The 15,028-nt window shown below is 45.2% G+C and overlaps 1 protein-coding gene across 5 annotated transcripts in view; it reads right to left on the reverse strand.

The window, feature by feature from the left end:
- DERA (deoxyribose-phosphate aldolase) overlaps positions 1-15,028 on the reverse strand; it is a 357,107-nt gene that overhangs the window by 249,203 nt on the left and 92,876 nt on the right. For 3 of the 5 annotated variants that reach the window (XR_015295847.1, XR_015295846.1, XM_086920854.1), the window contains exon 2: positions 4,425-4,522. Coding sequence is in view for 2 of the 5 variants with exons in the window: in XM_086920854.1 (XP_086776980.1) it covers positions 4,425-4,522 (98 nt within the window). In the remaining 3 variants the exon portion in view is untranslated. Of the gene's footprint in view, positions 1-4,424; positions 4,523-13,552; positions 13,616-15,028 lie in introns of those variants that run through there. The other 2 variants (XR_015295849.1, XM_086920843.1) reach the window with 2 other exon arrangements.

Consider the following 15,028-nt stretch of genomic DNA (forward strand, 5'->3'; position numbering starts at 1 on the left):
CTGGAAACCACTACAAAGCCCGGCGTCGTTCCGCACCCCAGAAGCCCAAGCCACACTAAGAGCGCTTTACCAAGTCCAGAGCGAACTATCCATCTCGCCAGAAGGATGCCTCCTGCGAGGCCCCCGCCTAGTTCTGCCCGAGAGCCTCACCCAACAAGCAGTCCACCTAGCCCATGGTGCTCACCAGGGCATTGTGAAATCGAAAAATCGCATCAGAACCAAGCTCTGGTTCCCGGGGCTTGACAAGAAGGTGGAAGACGTCATCCAACGATGCCCAGTATGCATAGCGACCAGCCTGCCCAATCCCCCAGCACCGGTAATCACAGAAGAAGGGCTGACCGCCCCAGGGACACGAGCCAGCGCAGATTTTGGTAGCCTCCCAGGCGGGAAGTACAAGTTTGTTGTGGTGGATGACTACTCAAGGTACCCCGAAATCGAAATTCTACCCTCCACCGCAGCCTCCGAAGTGATTCCAAAGCTAGAAAAAAATAATTGCGACCCATGACCTAATAGGAGAATTACGCACTGACAACGGACCTCCTTTCAATGGCGGGGATCTGGCAGAATATTTACAATCACACCGCATCAAACATCGGAAAATAACCCCAAGATGGCTTCAAGCCAATGGCGAAGTCGAGAGACTGATGAGGACTCTGAATAAGACAATACAAATTGCCATGGCAGATGGCCAAAACTTTGAACTAGCCCTCTTCTAGTTTTTACGAGAGTACAGACTGACCCCCCACTGCACCACCGGGGTGCCTCCAAGCCGCCTGTGTTTCAACAGAGCAGTGGTGGATACTCTCCCACACCATCCCAGGTGGGCCTCAGCTCCAACCCCGAGCAACCGATCCATGGAACAGCGAACCAAGGCTAACAAAGAAGCATCAAGACGGAGGAGAGCTGCAGTCAGCCCCATTCAGGTGGGCGACCGTGTGCTAGTGAAAAATCGTCACCCAGGAGGAAAGTTCCGTCTCCCGTTTGAGTTACATCCCTGGATTGTCACCGGCGTAAATGGCACCATGATCACCGCAGTGAAAGGGAGACAGACTGTCACAAGAAACGTATCGTTTTTCAAGAGACTGTTGCATAGGGAAGATGATTAATTCCCAGACCCAGCTGAGCAACTCCCAGGGCTGACCCGAAGCCCACGAAAAACAGAAGGAGAGGATACCCCTGACGAGGAAGAGACTCCGCAAGTAGACGCCACTGTACAAGTCAGGAATGAACAGGAGCCGCAGGTGGCCTACAGCCACCTTGGAGATGGTGTAGCCAGAGACTCTGAAGAACTGACTCCCACCCAGTCGGGTGAGCGCAGCCAAAGCAGGTACAACTTGCGCCCCTGCCCGAAACCATCCCAGAAGTACCAAGACTTCGTGGCCTGCTGCGGACGCTGAGAGAACTTGAGTTGCGCTGCAACCACCTCATAAGTAAGACTGTTCCTTTTGCATTTATAGACCTCAGAGACTGTAAGCAGAGAAACTGATACATGATGCCATGTTGTTTATTTGTTTTTCTTTAGGGTAAAGGAGGAATGTAATGTTGTGCAAAGTGGGCGCGACCACCCTGGCCCACGAGCAGCCCTAATGTGTTTTGTCCATTCCCCCCTTTAAGCGTAGGTTTAATGGCTCCGCCCGACGTAGGGACGGAGAGCACATTGATTTGTTAATAAATAGCCCATGACCCTGGGCGTGGCAGGCAGTTGACTGACCACTAAGCATACACACGTGTGATCTCCTTTAATGTACTTGCGAGGCCTATCTACAACACGACAATCACCAAACCAATGGCTCAGAATGTAGGGCCGGATGTACTATCAGAGAGGTTGCAAATAGTGGCGCAAATTATGAACCAATTATTTGCAACCTCTCAGTAATTTTGCGATGCGCCCAATGCACTATTAGAGCGTGTAGTACAATCTCTAGTCATAATGGGGCGCAGAATGAACTGCCTCACTAACAATACATTGAGAGGTCGCTATCTGCGACCCCTTGTGATTGGCTGTAAACCCGGTACAGTGGCCGACAAGGAAGAACAGACAATGTTTTTTTGTCTGTATTCCCAAACAGCAAATATTTTTCTTTTTACAGCAGCCCACGTTCCTTAAAGGAACCAATGCAGTTAAAAAAAATTGAATCCCGTTTGGAAATACATCCGAAGGAGAAGGCAGCGAAGCCCACTACTTGTTTCCCCCAGAGACGCCCGAAACAATTCCTGAAGGATTTCGGTGCAATGTCCCACAGGGACAGTTTTCCTTAGGCAGATCTGAACTCACCTTATGTGAGGAGTCCGTAACATTTCTTTGGCTTGGGACCACAAATGTGGTTGCAAATCATTCACTCATTTCATGGTGATCTGCAATTAGGAGGCTAATTTCCCTTCATGCATCCACCTAACTCAAATTCAGAATGAGTTGCAAACCCCCTTTTGTGATTTGGAAAGGCTTTTCTGCACCATAAAAGGAGCTTAGTGAATTGTAAAGTGCCATTTTGCATTTGGAAACCATGTAATTTGGTAAACTGCACAATGAGTTACTTCGTTCCCTATAGTCAGGCCTGCCATCAAACGATGGGGCACTTCTCTATCGAGGAATTCACATGCTATCAGACAATAGGTGCAAAGTACGCGGATTTTCCGACGTAGTCTTGTTAAATATCTCTACTTCGTCAAAAGTAGTATATAGTATTTATGGTCTGTTTTTTATACTTCACTGCACATTTCCTACATTTTGTGTGGACTTGTTTTTCAGATTAACCAAGTCGGAGAGTCACACACCCTCAAAGGTAATACATAGAAGTAGGGCAATATGAGGCCAACCCCAAAAAGGAAGTGGTAAGGGAGGCCAATGCATCTTCAAAAGATCAGATGAGTAAGGGGCGACACAAAAACAGAAGGCCCATGCAGAGATCGGCCACCTTCTGCATGCAATGACTTACTTGTCCTTGGAATGTATGAGAGCAAGTGATTTTCCCGTTGCTCCTAAAACATGCCAGCACTATGACTAAAGTAAAAGAGCAACAGAATTGTGCTATGGCGCGGGTGAGAGTGTATTATGGAGGATGGATCAATCATTTGTTGGGAACATATACCATTGCATTTGCAATCACAAAGCTAGGCTTTAAACAAAAAAGTCCATGCTACTGTACATTTTAACCTCTTTCTATGCCCTACCTCTTTAATTAGTAACCTCTTTTCCTTTGCTGACGAACACAGATTGCACATTTTCCTAATACAGTGCTGTCATAGATATCTCCTTACATTCTGCATAAAGCATCAGGGCTTCTTGCTATCCAGTCTGGAGCTTGAATAAGGAGTATTGTAAGTGCCGAAACCATTCAGCCTGTGCTTTGGAACCAGAGAGGGGGTGGGTGAGGGATATTGGTGGGGCCTCAGGTGATACACTGGCCTGTTTGTTCATAGAATGTCATGCAGCGTAATGTCAGAATTAAGAGGTTGGTGTGTAGAGAGTGAAAAGGGTTCACATGACAAAGTTTACTCCATGCAGAGGTTAGAAAGTGTATTATAGTAGGACAACTATTTGGCTACTTCAATAATCAATTTAGATCATGATTAGAGCCGTTCTGTGCATATGGAGCACTCGTTATCTCGCTGCGCTGGAAGTGGTAGGCAAGAAATCGCATATCAGGATTGAAAAATATTTTTAAGGTTTCTGTATTTGTTAACAATATGTAGTTGATAAAGGGCATGATGCTGTGGGGGAGGGAATGTAAAATACTAAGATTTTGAACGAAGTCACCGTGCTTGACCAATGAGCCATTCCATAGCATACAGCTGTGAAGTGAGACCTAATGGTGGAGGTGGGAGTGAGAGAAAAGATGGCAAAGAAAAAATATTTGTGTCACGTCAGTATAGAGAAGATTACAGAAGTCAAATGTAATATCCACTGAGGGAAGAAATGTCTTGAGGCTCGACCTTGTGCCACACAACCAGGCGTGAGGGTTCATGAAGAGCGGGAGGCAAGAGGCTGAAAAGGAGCTGCATGTGAGGTAATATAATCCTTATAAGGCTTTGCGACTGATGTCAAGAGGACAACATCGCTCTCCATCTTCGCAAGAAACCTCAAAACCTGGCTCTTCGACAGACCCCCTCCTTGATGGAATGGAAGCTGCACCCCCCCACACCCCTAGCGCCTCGAGACCCTTACGGGTGAGTAGTTGCGCTTTAACAAACTCCTGATTGAGTATTGTAATTAGTATTGAGTGACCGTATCAGATGCTTCCGAAAAGGATGAGAGTTACCATGGCTATGAAGAGCAAAGGAGATAAAGTTGGTTCTGTGAAAGTCCACAAATCTGAATTTAGAGATGAACGCGGTTTGTTCCTCACCGTTTTGTGAACTTGAATCAGTGACTACAACATTCAAACCGCAAAGGTAACCAAAATAGATTCAGGAGAAACCCTTACTTGCCAGTCCTTTTTCACAGTCCTGCGGCTTTGAATTTGTTCTGCGCGACGTAAAACAGCTGGCTGATTCACTTGCACTTTTGAGACCCATCCGAGATCTAGAAAAATCATAATAATCTTTTAGCAGATAGCAATGACTAAGAGAACATAATCAAATCTATCATTCTGTTGAAGTCACTTGATATCAAATTACTGTTTAGCTATAGATTAAATGCTTAATTTTACATGAAGCATTAAATAGATTTATAGGTAACATGTACTTGTATTTCACAAAAAAGTAGACCGCGTTTAGGATGTTTTACAGATTTCCATCAAACGTTTTCAATGTTTCCATTTTTTACATAAATAAGTGTGCAGACAGTTTAGGCCAGATCGGTTCCAAATCATATCACGGTGGACAAGTCAACAATTGTATTTTTAAATAAAAGCTTGTTAAGGACTCAGCCATTTTCTAGTGATACAGCAACACTGTCCACGTGTTACTATGGCGACTAGCCCTTAATACTTATATTAATACGGTTATTTTTCAACTTAAAGGTTCCCAAAAAAGGCGTGATGCGGCACTGTGTTAATGTACTCACACCGTTCTACGCCGACCTTGTAAAATACGTCTTTCTTAAGAGCAAGAGAAAAAGACATCAGTTTATAATCCGGATAGCACCCTGAAATTGTCATATTTTATTAGTAAATGCGTTCTGACAGTGCCCGACTCTTCCCAGGGAGCAGGGAAGTGGAGGAGAGCTAGGACTTGCTAACACATATCGTTTATTATTCTGATGGCCAGGTCTGCAGACTGGCTTCTTGAACAGCAGACCTCAAAATAATTTCAGTCCAAAATGTTAATCTCCTGGGAGCTAATCAGATAATAAATGCAGATTCATGTTCAATCTGTGAAAGCCTCTGAAGCCAAATATAGTTATAGCTTCCCCATGATCCAAATGCTTTTACATCACTAAACGGAGTTAACAGAAATGTATTTTTTAAAAATACACCAACTCGAGGGACCTCTCTCTTTGTTCCATATCGAAGCCATATCTACTCAAACTTTCACAGACTCCCTATGCAATATTATACATGCATCACTCACGCAGTTCATGACACTTACAAAATACATTATATTGCAGAGCGATTAATTACATTTGCAGTAACTGCTAAAGAGACCGTATCAAGTTCTAACATACCTTATGCATGCATGCTAGTGTGTCGCTCTCCTGTGCCTACAGGTGTTTTTTGTCAATCTTTGACTGAAATACTTTCTCCGGTGGTGCTCAGGGTCAACTATTTATTCGTTCTCGGAGACATCAACATATGCGCAGATGCCCCAACATTCAGACCATCACAATTTAATAGATTCTTATGCTACTTTCAGTTTAGTCCAGGGATTCGCCTCTCATCCTCACTCATGTAGCAAGCTGCATTTCGGATCCTGTGATCAGATCTTCAACTATGCTACTATCCTGATAGCATGGTCTGACCACTCACTCATTTTCTCCAATACCCCCTATTCGGTATCTAATTTGTACACGTCGCTAGTACCATATGATTCAAGCCAACCTAACTGATTACCTGAATCTTCTTTATAATGCTATACTTGGACATATCACAGAAGCTAGCATGGCAATTTTGAATATTGTGTAAACAAGATTACATAACTCCAGTAAAAAAGACAATCTTATTTCCTAGGCATCCTTTTGTCCACTGGTATATGGAGGAATTGGCAGCTGCTAACCCAGCATGCAAAGCTTGTGAATTCTCTTGGGATTTGGACTATTCCTGCATCTCTAAATCTATATCAGATCCTACAAAACCTATAAAAATAAAAAAGACTTCACATCTGTCATGGACCGACCATTTACTACACTTCGTGCATTAATGCATCTAGTATCTTGCGTAGCTCCTTCTGCAATATGTACCAACGCAAACTGTGTGCAACTGTACTGCCAAAAGCACTTCCCCTAATTTGCACCTAAAACACCTTTTCTCCTACATGTGTCGTATTACAATCAATCATGGCGTATATAGAGTGACTACTCACCGTGAGGGTCTCATGCCACTAATGGGGAAGGAGGGGTCTGCAGCTCCATCTGGGTGCAGGGGTTCAGTCGAAGAGTCAGGTCTTGAGATCCTTCCTGAATTGGGTCAGCACCCAGGCTGGTCTGAGGTGGCAAGGCAGGGTGTTCCAGGTCTTGGCAGCGAGGTAGGAGAAGAATCTTCCTCCGATCCTGTCTAGATATGCTGGTCCTACCTTGTGGATAGCTTTGTAGGCATTTGTGAGGAGTTCAAAAGTGACTCTTCTGCTGACTGAGAGCCAGTGGAGTTGTCACAGGTGTTAGTGTGATGTGGCTCCAGCAGGGGATGTTGAGGACCAGTCTGCTTGTGGCGTTTTGAATGTTCTGTAGTTTCCGGCAAAGTTTCTGGGTGACGTTGGTGTAGAGTGCGTTGCCATAGTCGAGTCTGCTGCAGATGAGCGCGTGGGTGACCATCATTCTGGATTCAGTGAGGATCCATCTGAAGGTCATTTCGAAGCAGGCAAAGCATGTGGAAGCATGATGAGGAGACATAGTTGACTCGGCGGTCTATTATAAGTGAAGAGTCCAATATGATGCAGAGGTTTAGTGCGTGGTCCGTGGGTATCGGAGGTGTTCCTAGTGCAGCGGGCCACCAGGAGTCATCCAAAGAGAGGGGGTGGGTCCTAGGAATAGGACTTCCGTCTTGTCCAAGTTGAATTTGAGGGAGACGTCTCTCATCCAGGTGGTGACAGAGTTTATCTCGTCATGGAAGTTGTCTTTGGCAGCTGTGGGTTTGTGGGTGAGGGGGAGGATCAGCTAGGTGTCTTCGGCGTAGTAGACCATGTTGAGTCCCTTTTTCCGGACGATGGCTGCAAGTTGACGTTGTAGAAGTTGAAGAGGGTGGGGTACAGTGAAGAGCCCAGGGGCACTCCACAGCTAATATCTGTTGGTTTGGAGAGGAACAGTGGTAGCTTGACTCACTGTGTTAGACCAGTGAGGAAGGAGAAGATCCAGTCTAGGGCTTTGTCGTGGATGCCGGCGTCATAGAGTCTTCTGCTTAGCGTTCGGTGGGAGACGCTGTTGAAGGCTGTCGAGAGGTCCAAGAGCATGAGGGTTACCGTTTCACACCAGTCGAGGAGGGAGCAGGTGTCGGCGGTGGCGGCAAAGAGGGCGATCTCAGTGCTGTGGTTGGCTTAGATGAACTCGAAGAGGTGGGAGTTGATGGCCTTCTTGATGACCATGGCTGGGAAGGGGAGAAGAGAGATGGGTCTGAAGTTCTTGAGGTCTGTCGGGTCAGCGGAGGGCTTCTTCATCAGGGTGTTGAACTCAGTGTGTTTTCAGTCCTCGGGGATAGGTGGCGGTTTCACTGGAGCAGTTGATGGTGCAGCGTAGCTCAGGGTCAATGAAGGTGGTTGCCCTATGGAAGATGTGGTGCAGGTAGGGGTCTGAGTGGGCTCAGGAGTGGATCCTCTTTATGACCTTGAGAGTGTTGCCTATGATGAGCAGGGTCCAGTTGAGCTGGATCAGTTGGGGGGCGTAGTTGGATGCGTAAGTGGCGGGAGTGTTGGGAAGGTCTTGAGTGTCGAGCCGGCTGTCAGGATCTACTTGATCTCGTGGTGGAAAGAGGTGCCAAGTTTGTTGCAGACGTTCTGGGAGGGTGGGACTTCTGTTGTCTTTCTGTTGGGTTTGGCAAACTCCTGGATGATGGTGAAGAGTACTTTGCTGTTGTGAGCGTTGGTGTTGATTCTCTCTTAGAGGGCTGTTTTCTTTATTGTTTTGAGGAGGAGGTGGTTTGTGGTGATGGCGGCTATGAAGGCTGCGTGGTCTTTCGGATTTTTTATGTTCCTAAACCTCTCCTCGAGCAGTCTACAGGTGAGTCTGGATTCCTGAAGGGCGGGAGTGAACCAGCTGGCTTTCTTGGAGTGTTGCTTGTTGGGTTTACAGAGGTGAACACAGGGGCAAACACACTAGCGGGCAGCATAGAGCAACTCTAAGGAGGGAAGCACAGTTGTTCCACAGTCTCCTTTCCCCCCATCCCCAGTGAAATGTAAGAGTGTGTGCCTACACTGGGGAGGGCAGACTTTTCAATATAATTAGATGTATGGTCGCAAACTTTGCTATTTCACACAAAATTAAACCCATGTCTGCTTTTCAGTGCAGTTCTTAAAGCACATAATTGGTTGCCACATTCTGACAGGCAATGCTGCTGGCCCAGAGAGATATTACATACTCCTTACTGAGACACAGTATAATTACCATTAACAGGCAAATTGCCTTTTTACTTTTCCTTAACTTATGGCATGGAGGATTGAGACAATTGGTCTGCTTAATGAAAAATGCCACTTAATCACGTGAGATGGCTAACTGCTCCTACAATTCATTGTTTCATTTGAGCCGGTGGTTTCCGGTGCTCGGCACCAGTACTTAATTGTCAACACCGGCGCCTGTGACAGTCTGCCACAAGGTGGTGCTTTCCGGTCTTCAGCAACAGTTAATTTTTTATTCAATGTATATTTAAAATTACTATACCTGCTGCCCAAGTCATTGTTATAGCTTTGGGGGCCTGAAATAGTTTGCACTGTCACACTTGTTGGACTGTTATGGTAAGTAGTTGTGTTGTTACTTTTAATGGCAGCATAGCAGGGGAAATGTGTGGTACAAGCTGCAGCGGCCTCCTCAAGAGGGTCCTGGAACTTATTTTCTTGAAGAATTAAGCCTTACTACTGCATGTATCTCTTTTCAAACATAACCAAATTCCACTCTCTACGTGTTTTGTAATCACGCCCAAGAAAGACGAGAGAGACTGACTCTTAAATTCAGCAGCAGCCGCTGGTAACTTTATTGATTTTTTCTTCTTCTTTTCAAACATATGCATGTGGTATTGCATGCTGTTATTATCTCTATGTTGATGGTGCTTGGTTAGATATTTAAGCTCATGAAGTTATATCAATTCTTTATCGTTTAGATTATAATTTGACGTTCAAGTGTTACACACACTTTCCCATAGAATAAAGCATTTAGCAAAGAAAGTTACTGAAGACGAACCAAAGATATTGTCTAGTAACACCTTTGTAATACTTTTGTGTGAGGCTAGCCAATTGGCCAGCAGCTCTATGCAGTAATAGTCTTACCTTCACCCTTGTGTCTTCCACCATCTTAGATCTCAAAACAACCAAGGGAAACTGGGAGAAGTCCTAGTAATTATAACTAATTGAAGGACAGATTAAATAGAAATAATTATCTCCTACTTACACACCCCATATGAATACAACAGTGGGCATTACATAAGCACAGACTAAGTTCAATTCTGATCAGTTGGGCGTAGATCCTTTAACAATAGAAAGCAGATCATCTGGAGCTCTATGAGAAGGACTGTCTGATATGTTCAACCAACACAGGATAGTCTAGAAACTTGTGTATTAGCGCCTAGATAATTGTGCAGTTCATGGAAATGGGATAGAGCCAAAGATGGTGATGAAGGCGTGTGGGAAGGCCAGGTGATTTCCGGCTTCTGGGGGGAGGCTTTCAGGCATTGTCCGAAGTCATGGGCCACCGACTGCAGTGCAACCTGCTTCACTGCTTGCTGGGATTGACTGCGTGAATGTGCAATAACACCTATGTTGTCAGATTAATGGACTTGGCATTCGTTTTCCTGAAGAGCAGTATAACCATGTCCTGGAAATTGGCTGTAGCACCGTCACGGTCGCTCTCACAAAAGGATGTTTTAAAATGGGCTTCCACCGAGATAGTGACTTGGAGATCATTGCCATTGACGCGGGGAGGGGTACCATCGCTAGATGTCTGGGACACATACATGGCTGAGTTGCTGGCCAGAACAGATGATTGAACTCAATGATGCGTTGGGAGTTTGCACCTTATTAGTCAACATGGTGGGCAGGTACAGTGACCACCTGTGTGGTCACTGCCACTGCCTCCCCAATAGACACCCAAAGTAGCTCTGTTGTAGGCAGTTGCATGGGACCTTTGAGTCCTCCTCCACCCACCCTGGGCACTGGTGCCTAATATGTTTTGACTGCCAGCTTCCCCTTCCTACTTTTTTCGTTGCATGGTGTATTTATGTGCACACACCGGTTGTCCTACGGGGTGCCATCAATTTCACGGACACAGACTATTTTCTCTTCTTTCTAGTTACAGTCGCTCTAATATAGCTACCTCCTGACCAATGTTCCCTCTAATTTTTTTCCTCTGTGTGCGGCAGTGGAGGGTCTCTGTGCGCTGCACCCATGGCTATGTGCGCCAGGAACCGAACCTCGCGTGTCTGCGGCACCAAATGCCACTCGTTTTTGGTGCCCTCCTGCCCTCTGTCCCACTCGTTTTTGGTGCCCTTCTGCCCTCTGCCCCACTCATTTTTGGTGCCCTTATGCCCTCTGTCCCACTCGTCGTTGTGCCTTTAGGCCCTCTGTCCCACTCGCTTTTGGTGCCCTTCTGCCCTCTGTCCCACTCGTTTTTTGTGCCTTTCTGCCCTCTGTCCCACTCGTTTTTGGTGCCTTTCTGCCCTCTGCCCCACTCATTTTTTGGTGCCCTTCTGCCCTCTGCCCCACTCGTTTTTGGTGCCTTTCTGCCCTCTGCCCCACTCGTTTTTGGTGCCCTTCTGCCCTCTGCCCCACTCATTTTTTGGTGCCATTCTACCCTCTGCCCCACTCGTTTTTGGTGCCCTTCTGCCCCACTTGTTTTTGGTGCTCTTCTGCCCTCTGCCAACTTTAATTTTGTACATATTTATGATTTTATGACTGTGTGAAAATGGTTGTTTTGCGGGAGAGCAATATTCAGTACAGTGGTCCTGAATTGCTTATGGTGACAAGTCAATGGTGCCTTTTACCAGATGCTATAGAAAACTTACGACAAAGGCAGGCGGCCCAACTTATTTATATTTTAAGAAGCATTTCAATAGTCCAGTAAGTTTAAATTGTTATTATACGGTCGTAAAACCTGTAGGCAGGTAAAAGGAATCTCAGAGTTTACCATAGTAGGCATACATTTTAATGCAAGTTACCCTTTATGACAAACAAAAAAATTAAAACAAAATCCGTAGGCCTGGCTTGTTTATTGTGAAACCCTATGTTGAAGCCAGTAGATCTTTATGGGTGAATTGTGATTACACTGTGTTAAACACTGTAGACAGGTATTTTGTTACATCAATTATCACAGATTACAGTCATCTACGAAAACTTCAAATCCCAGCCCCCTGCAGCCTACAGCATCAGCCTGCCCACCCCCACAAACACAAATCCTGAATACTTGCTCACCCATTGGGACACTCTCATAGCTCAAGCCACAATCTCCACTTATCAGGCCTTGGGACTGGGCTTTTTCATGATGACAAGCCTATGATGCAGCCCTGATCGGTTCATTAAATAATGTTCATTCAGATGCCGTAGTTCTAATATATTTATTATGAAAAGCTATGAGAAAGGCAGTAGGCCTTGCTTATTTGTTGTGAGAAGCATATGTTAAAAGTAATAGGTCTTAGAAGGGTGGATTATTAATACGCTGTATTAATGTCTGTAGCAATGTATTCTGTTGCACCGTAACTCACAGATTACTGTACTAAGCAAAGGTTTTGTATTGGTTACACTTTCTGACAAACCACATTCGTCAGGCTGTGTTGCTGCTCTTACCTCCCTAGATTCTTGCTTTTTAGGTGTGATGCTGTAGCAAACCTCGCTGAAAGGAGCAGGTAGTCCAAACAAGTGAGTTACCAGTCACCTACACTGCTGTGTCCTCTCTTCCTCTTGTGCTGCTTCATTGCTGGATCTGAATCCGTATGCACCACAGAACTCAGGCTTGTGAGCTACTTCTACCACAGACAGACCTGTGAATTACCTACACCCGTCAATTCCAACACTTGTAACAAAATTATCAGGCCAGCTGGTTATCCATCTGTTAAAGAGTCTTACTCAACAAAGAGTTAAAAAACATAACAGGTTTCGATTAGGTTAGTCATTTCCATCTACAGCTTCACAGCTCCAGAATGTAAAGATGTGATTTGTTGGGGATAAATTCTATATATTCCTCTTTCTAACGGGAAACAGGAGTTGCTATGTGCACATTTTACACAAAGGATACCTTTATATTTATTTTCAAAGGACAGCTGATATTGCCTACAACATTGCAGACCAGTTCTGACCTCCTTGCTAATATATGTGTCTTTTGATGAAATAACGTTGCTTCCACGTGGCATTCACATGCCATTCCTGCAGCACTTGCACCTGCCTTTTGAATCCTGCAATTCACACCCATATGAATATCACAGCTTGATCCACTGCTCTTGATCCAGCTTTATATGTGTGCACTCTAATGGCAGCTAGCAGCTTACTACCAGTGACGCGGGTGCCTCCTGGAGAGAATACAATATTGCTTGCAGCGTCACCACCGTAGATCACTATAGAAGGTAAGTGGTTCAGGATCACGGTCACACAACCATGAGCAATACTGACCTGCCTCACCTTGAAAACCTTTCACTGTGCCTTTGAACTTTCATCTATCGGGTGCCTTCCTTTGCTTCCTGCCAAACATGGCCTATTGCCCACAGCATAGTTCTGATCTGAATTAGCGACCCACTTCCCTCCACCAATATCATCCATCCGAAATATAGCTTGGCACACCCTGGCACCATCCATAGCTTTGACTCATTCCCCCTGGCTATGGCAATCGCCAATTCGCCCCCCCCCCCCCCCCCCCCCCGATCACCATATTGACCCGTTTGCAATTGCTGTGCCTCTGATTGCCCTGTTATCACATGAGCTCTGATAACATTTACTGATTTTACTTTTGCCTCTCTCCTGCGCTGATAGTAACGCCCAGCAGTATCAATACTCAGAGACATGTTGCCTTGTTGAAAGGCACAAAAGCGTAGACACTTTCCAAACATAGCGTGTGCTAAAGTACACGCGGTGTTTAGAAAGTGTCTACGCTTTTGTTAGTAAAGCCCGAGGCAGACTGTGGCATTTTGTTTAAGTATTGCTGTTAATCGGAGCCCGTGAATGGGCTCTGGTTATTAGCAATACATAAACAAAAGGGCACAGTCTGCCACGCCCACACACAGCAGTAAGCCCGCAAGCGCCACAATCGCACCAGCCGCCACCCCCGCCTCCTTACCTGAACTCCTCATGCCCGCTCTGCCACCACACGGAAAAGTGCCTTTATGATTGCGCCGCTCACTTTTTAAAAGCGGCGGGCGGCGCGACTCTTTAAGGACGTCCTGTGTGCGCGCTCCGCACTAGGTGGTGCGCGCTGACGTTAGGGGAGGTGCGCGCGCGCGGCCTAGAGGGAACATAGCTCCTGACATTGCAGAGTGGCACACACAGGCATGATACAATTCCTTTCCCCCGGTGGAAAGGAATTTTATTTACAGTGATACCTTCTGTTACAAACTGTTACGGGGTGGGCATGAGGTCCTGCTAAATTTTTCTAGATCATTTGCTTACTGATGTTATTCTGATATTATATAGTGCTGTACCTACCTAATTGTTTGCTTTTTAAAGTACCAGAGGGCACTTCGTGATATCAATGGGGATGCGTTGTGGACCTGTGTACTACGGCTGGCCGTGCTGGTTTTTTGTTGTAATACACTGTTTACATGATCTAAAAACAATAGAGCCACGTGGAGGAAAAAGAAAGATAATGTGTGGGGAGAAGGTCAAGTGGTCCTCAGCCTCAGGGTTTTGTGAGGCAGATGACATGTACTTGGGGTTAACAAAGAGTTTTACGAAGCTTGTAAACTGCTAAAAGATGTGTGGGTAAATTACTGCTGTAGTGGGGTATAAGAATGCATGCTTACACCAGAGAGCACCAAAGAATCCTTAAAGTCTTAGTGTGATACTAACGTTGTGTGTTGCACTACCCAACACAAAAAGGTTTGGCATATTGCCATGTTTTATGTGTGTTATACCAAAATGCGCTATACGTTTTCTTTTGGCAACGTAGGGTACTTTATGTGTAATCTGGCTTATAAACCTCTATCTCATGAGCTTAAAACATCACCATTTATTGGCATAGGGAACGAAAATGAACTTTACTTGTTAGTTCTTTAATAACACAGCAATCACGTTGTCTGAGATTACCAACCTATGCTCGTGTTAATCCTGAAGTAGGAAAAACATAAGTGCTTGACAGGTTTATCATTCACCGCTCAATATGAGTCACCCATATAACTAGTGTTCTCTTTGCTTGCACAGTGTCTCCTTCAAGGAACAAATGGAAATCCAAAGTCGAGCCATGAGTCTGCTATAAGACAATATTTTTCCTAACAAATCTCAGAATTATTCACATATTCAAAGTTTAAAGGGGTATTTATAGAAAGCATAAGCCATCTGAATTATAAACTCAAAGGTTGGATAAACCTGACATCAGAAGTTACATGAGCATACTTGTTGCATGAAGTAAAGGACTTTGCTACCATGACAGCTAATGTATTTTATTTGAAGGTTTATCTTACAAGCTACCACCACATTCATTGTCATCCAAAAGTCCACAAGCAGTGCATTCTAAAGTATGTAGATCATCCAAGCTTGGCGCACAGGCCCACAATGCCACCTGAAATTGACAACCACTACTGACCTGTATTTTGTGAAC

This window comes from Lissotriton vulgaris, chromosome 1_1 (assembly GCF_964263255.1).
Source record: "Lissotriton vulgaris chromosome 1_1, aLisVul1.2, whole genome shotgun sequence".
NCBI classification, from domain to species: Eukaryota; Metazoa; Chordata; class Amphibia; order Caudata; family Salamandridae; genus Lissotriton; species Lissotriton vulgaris.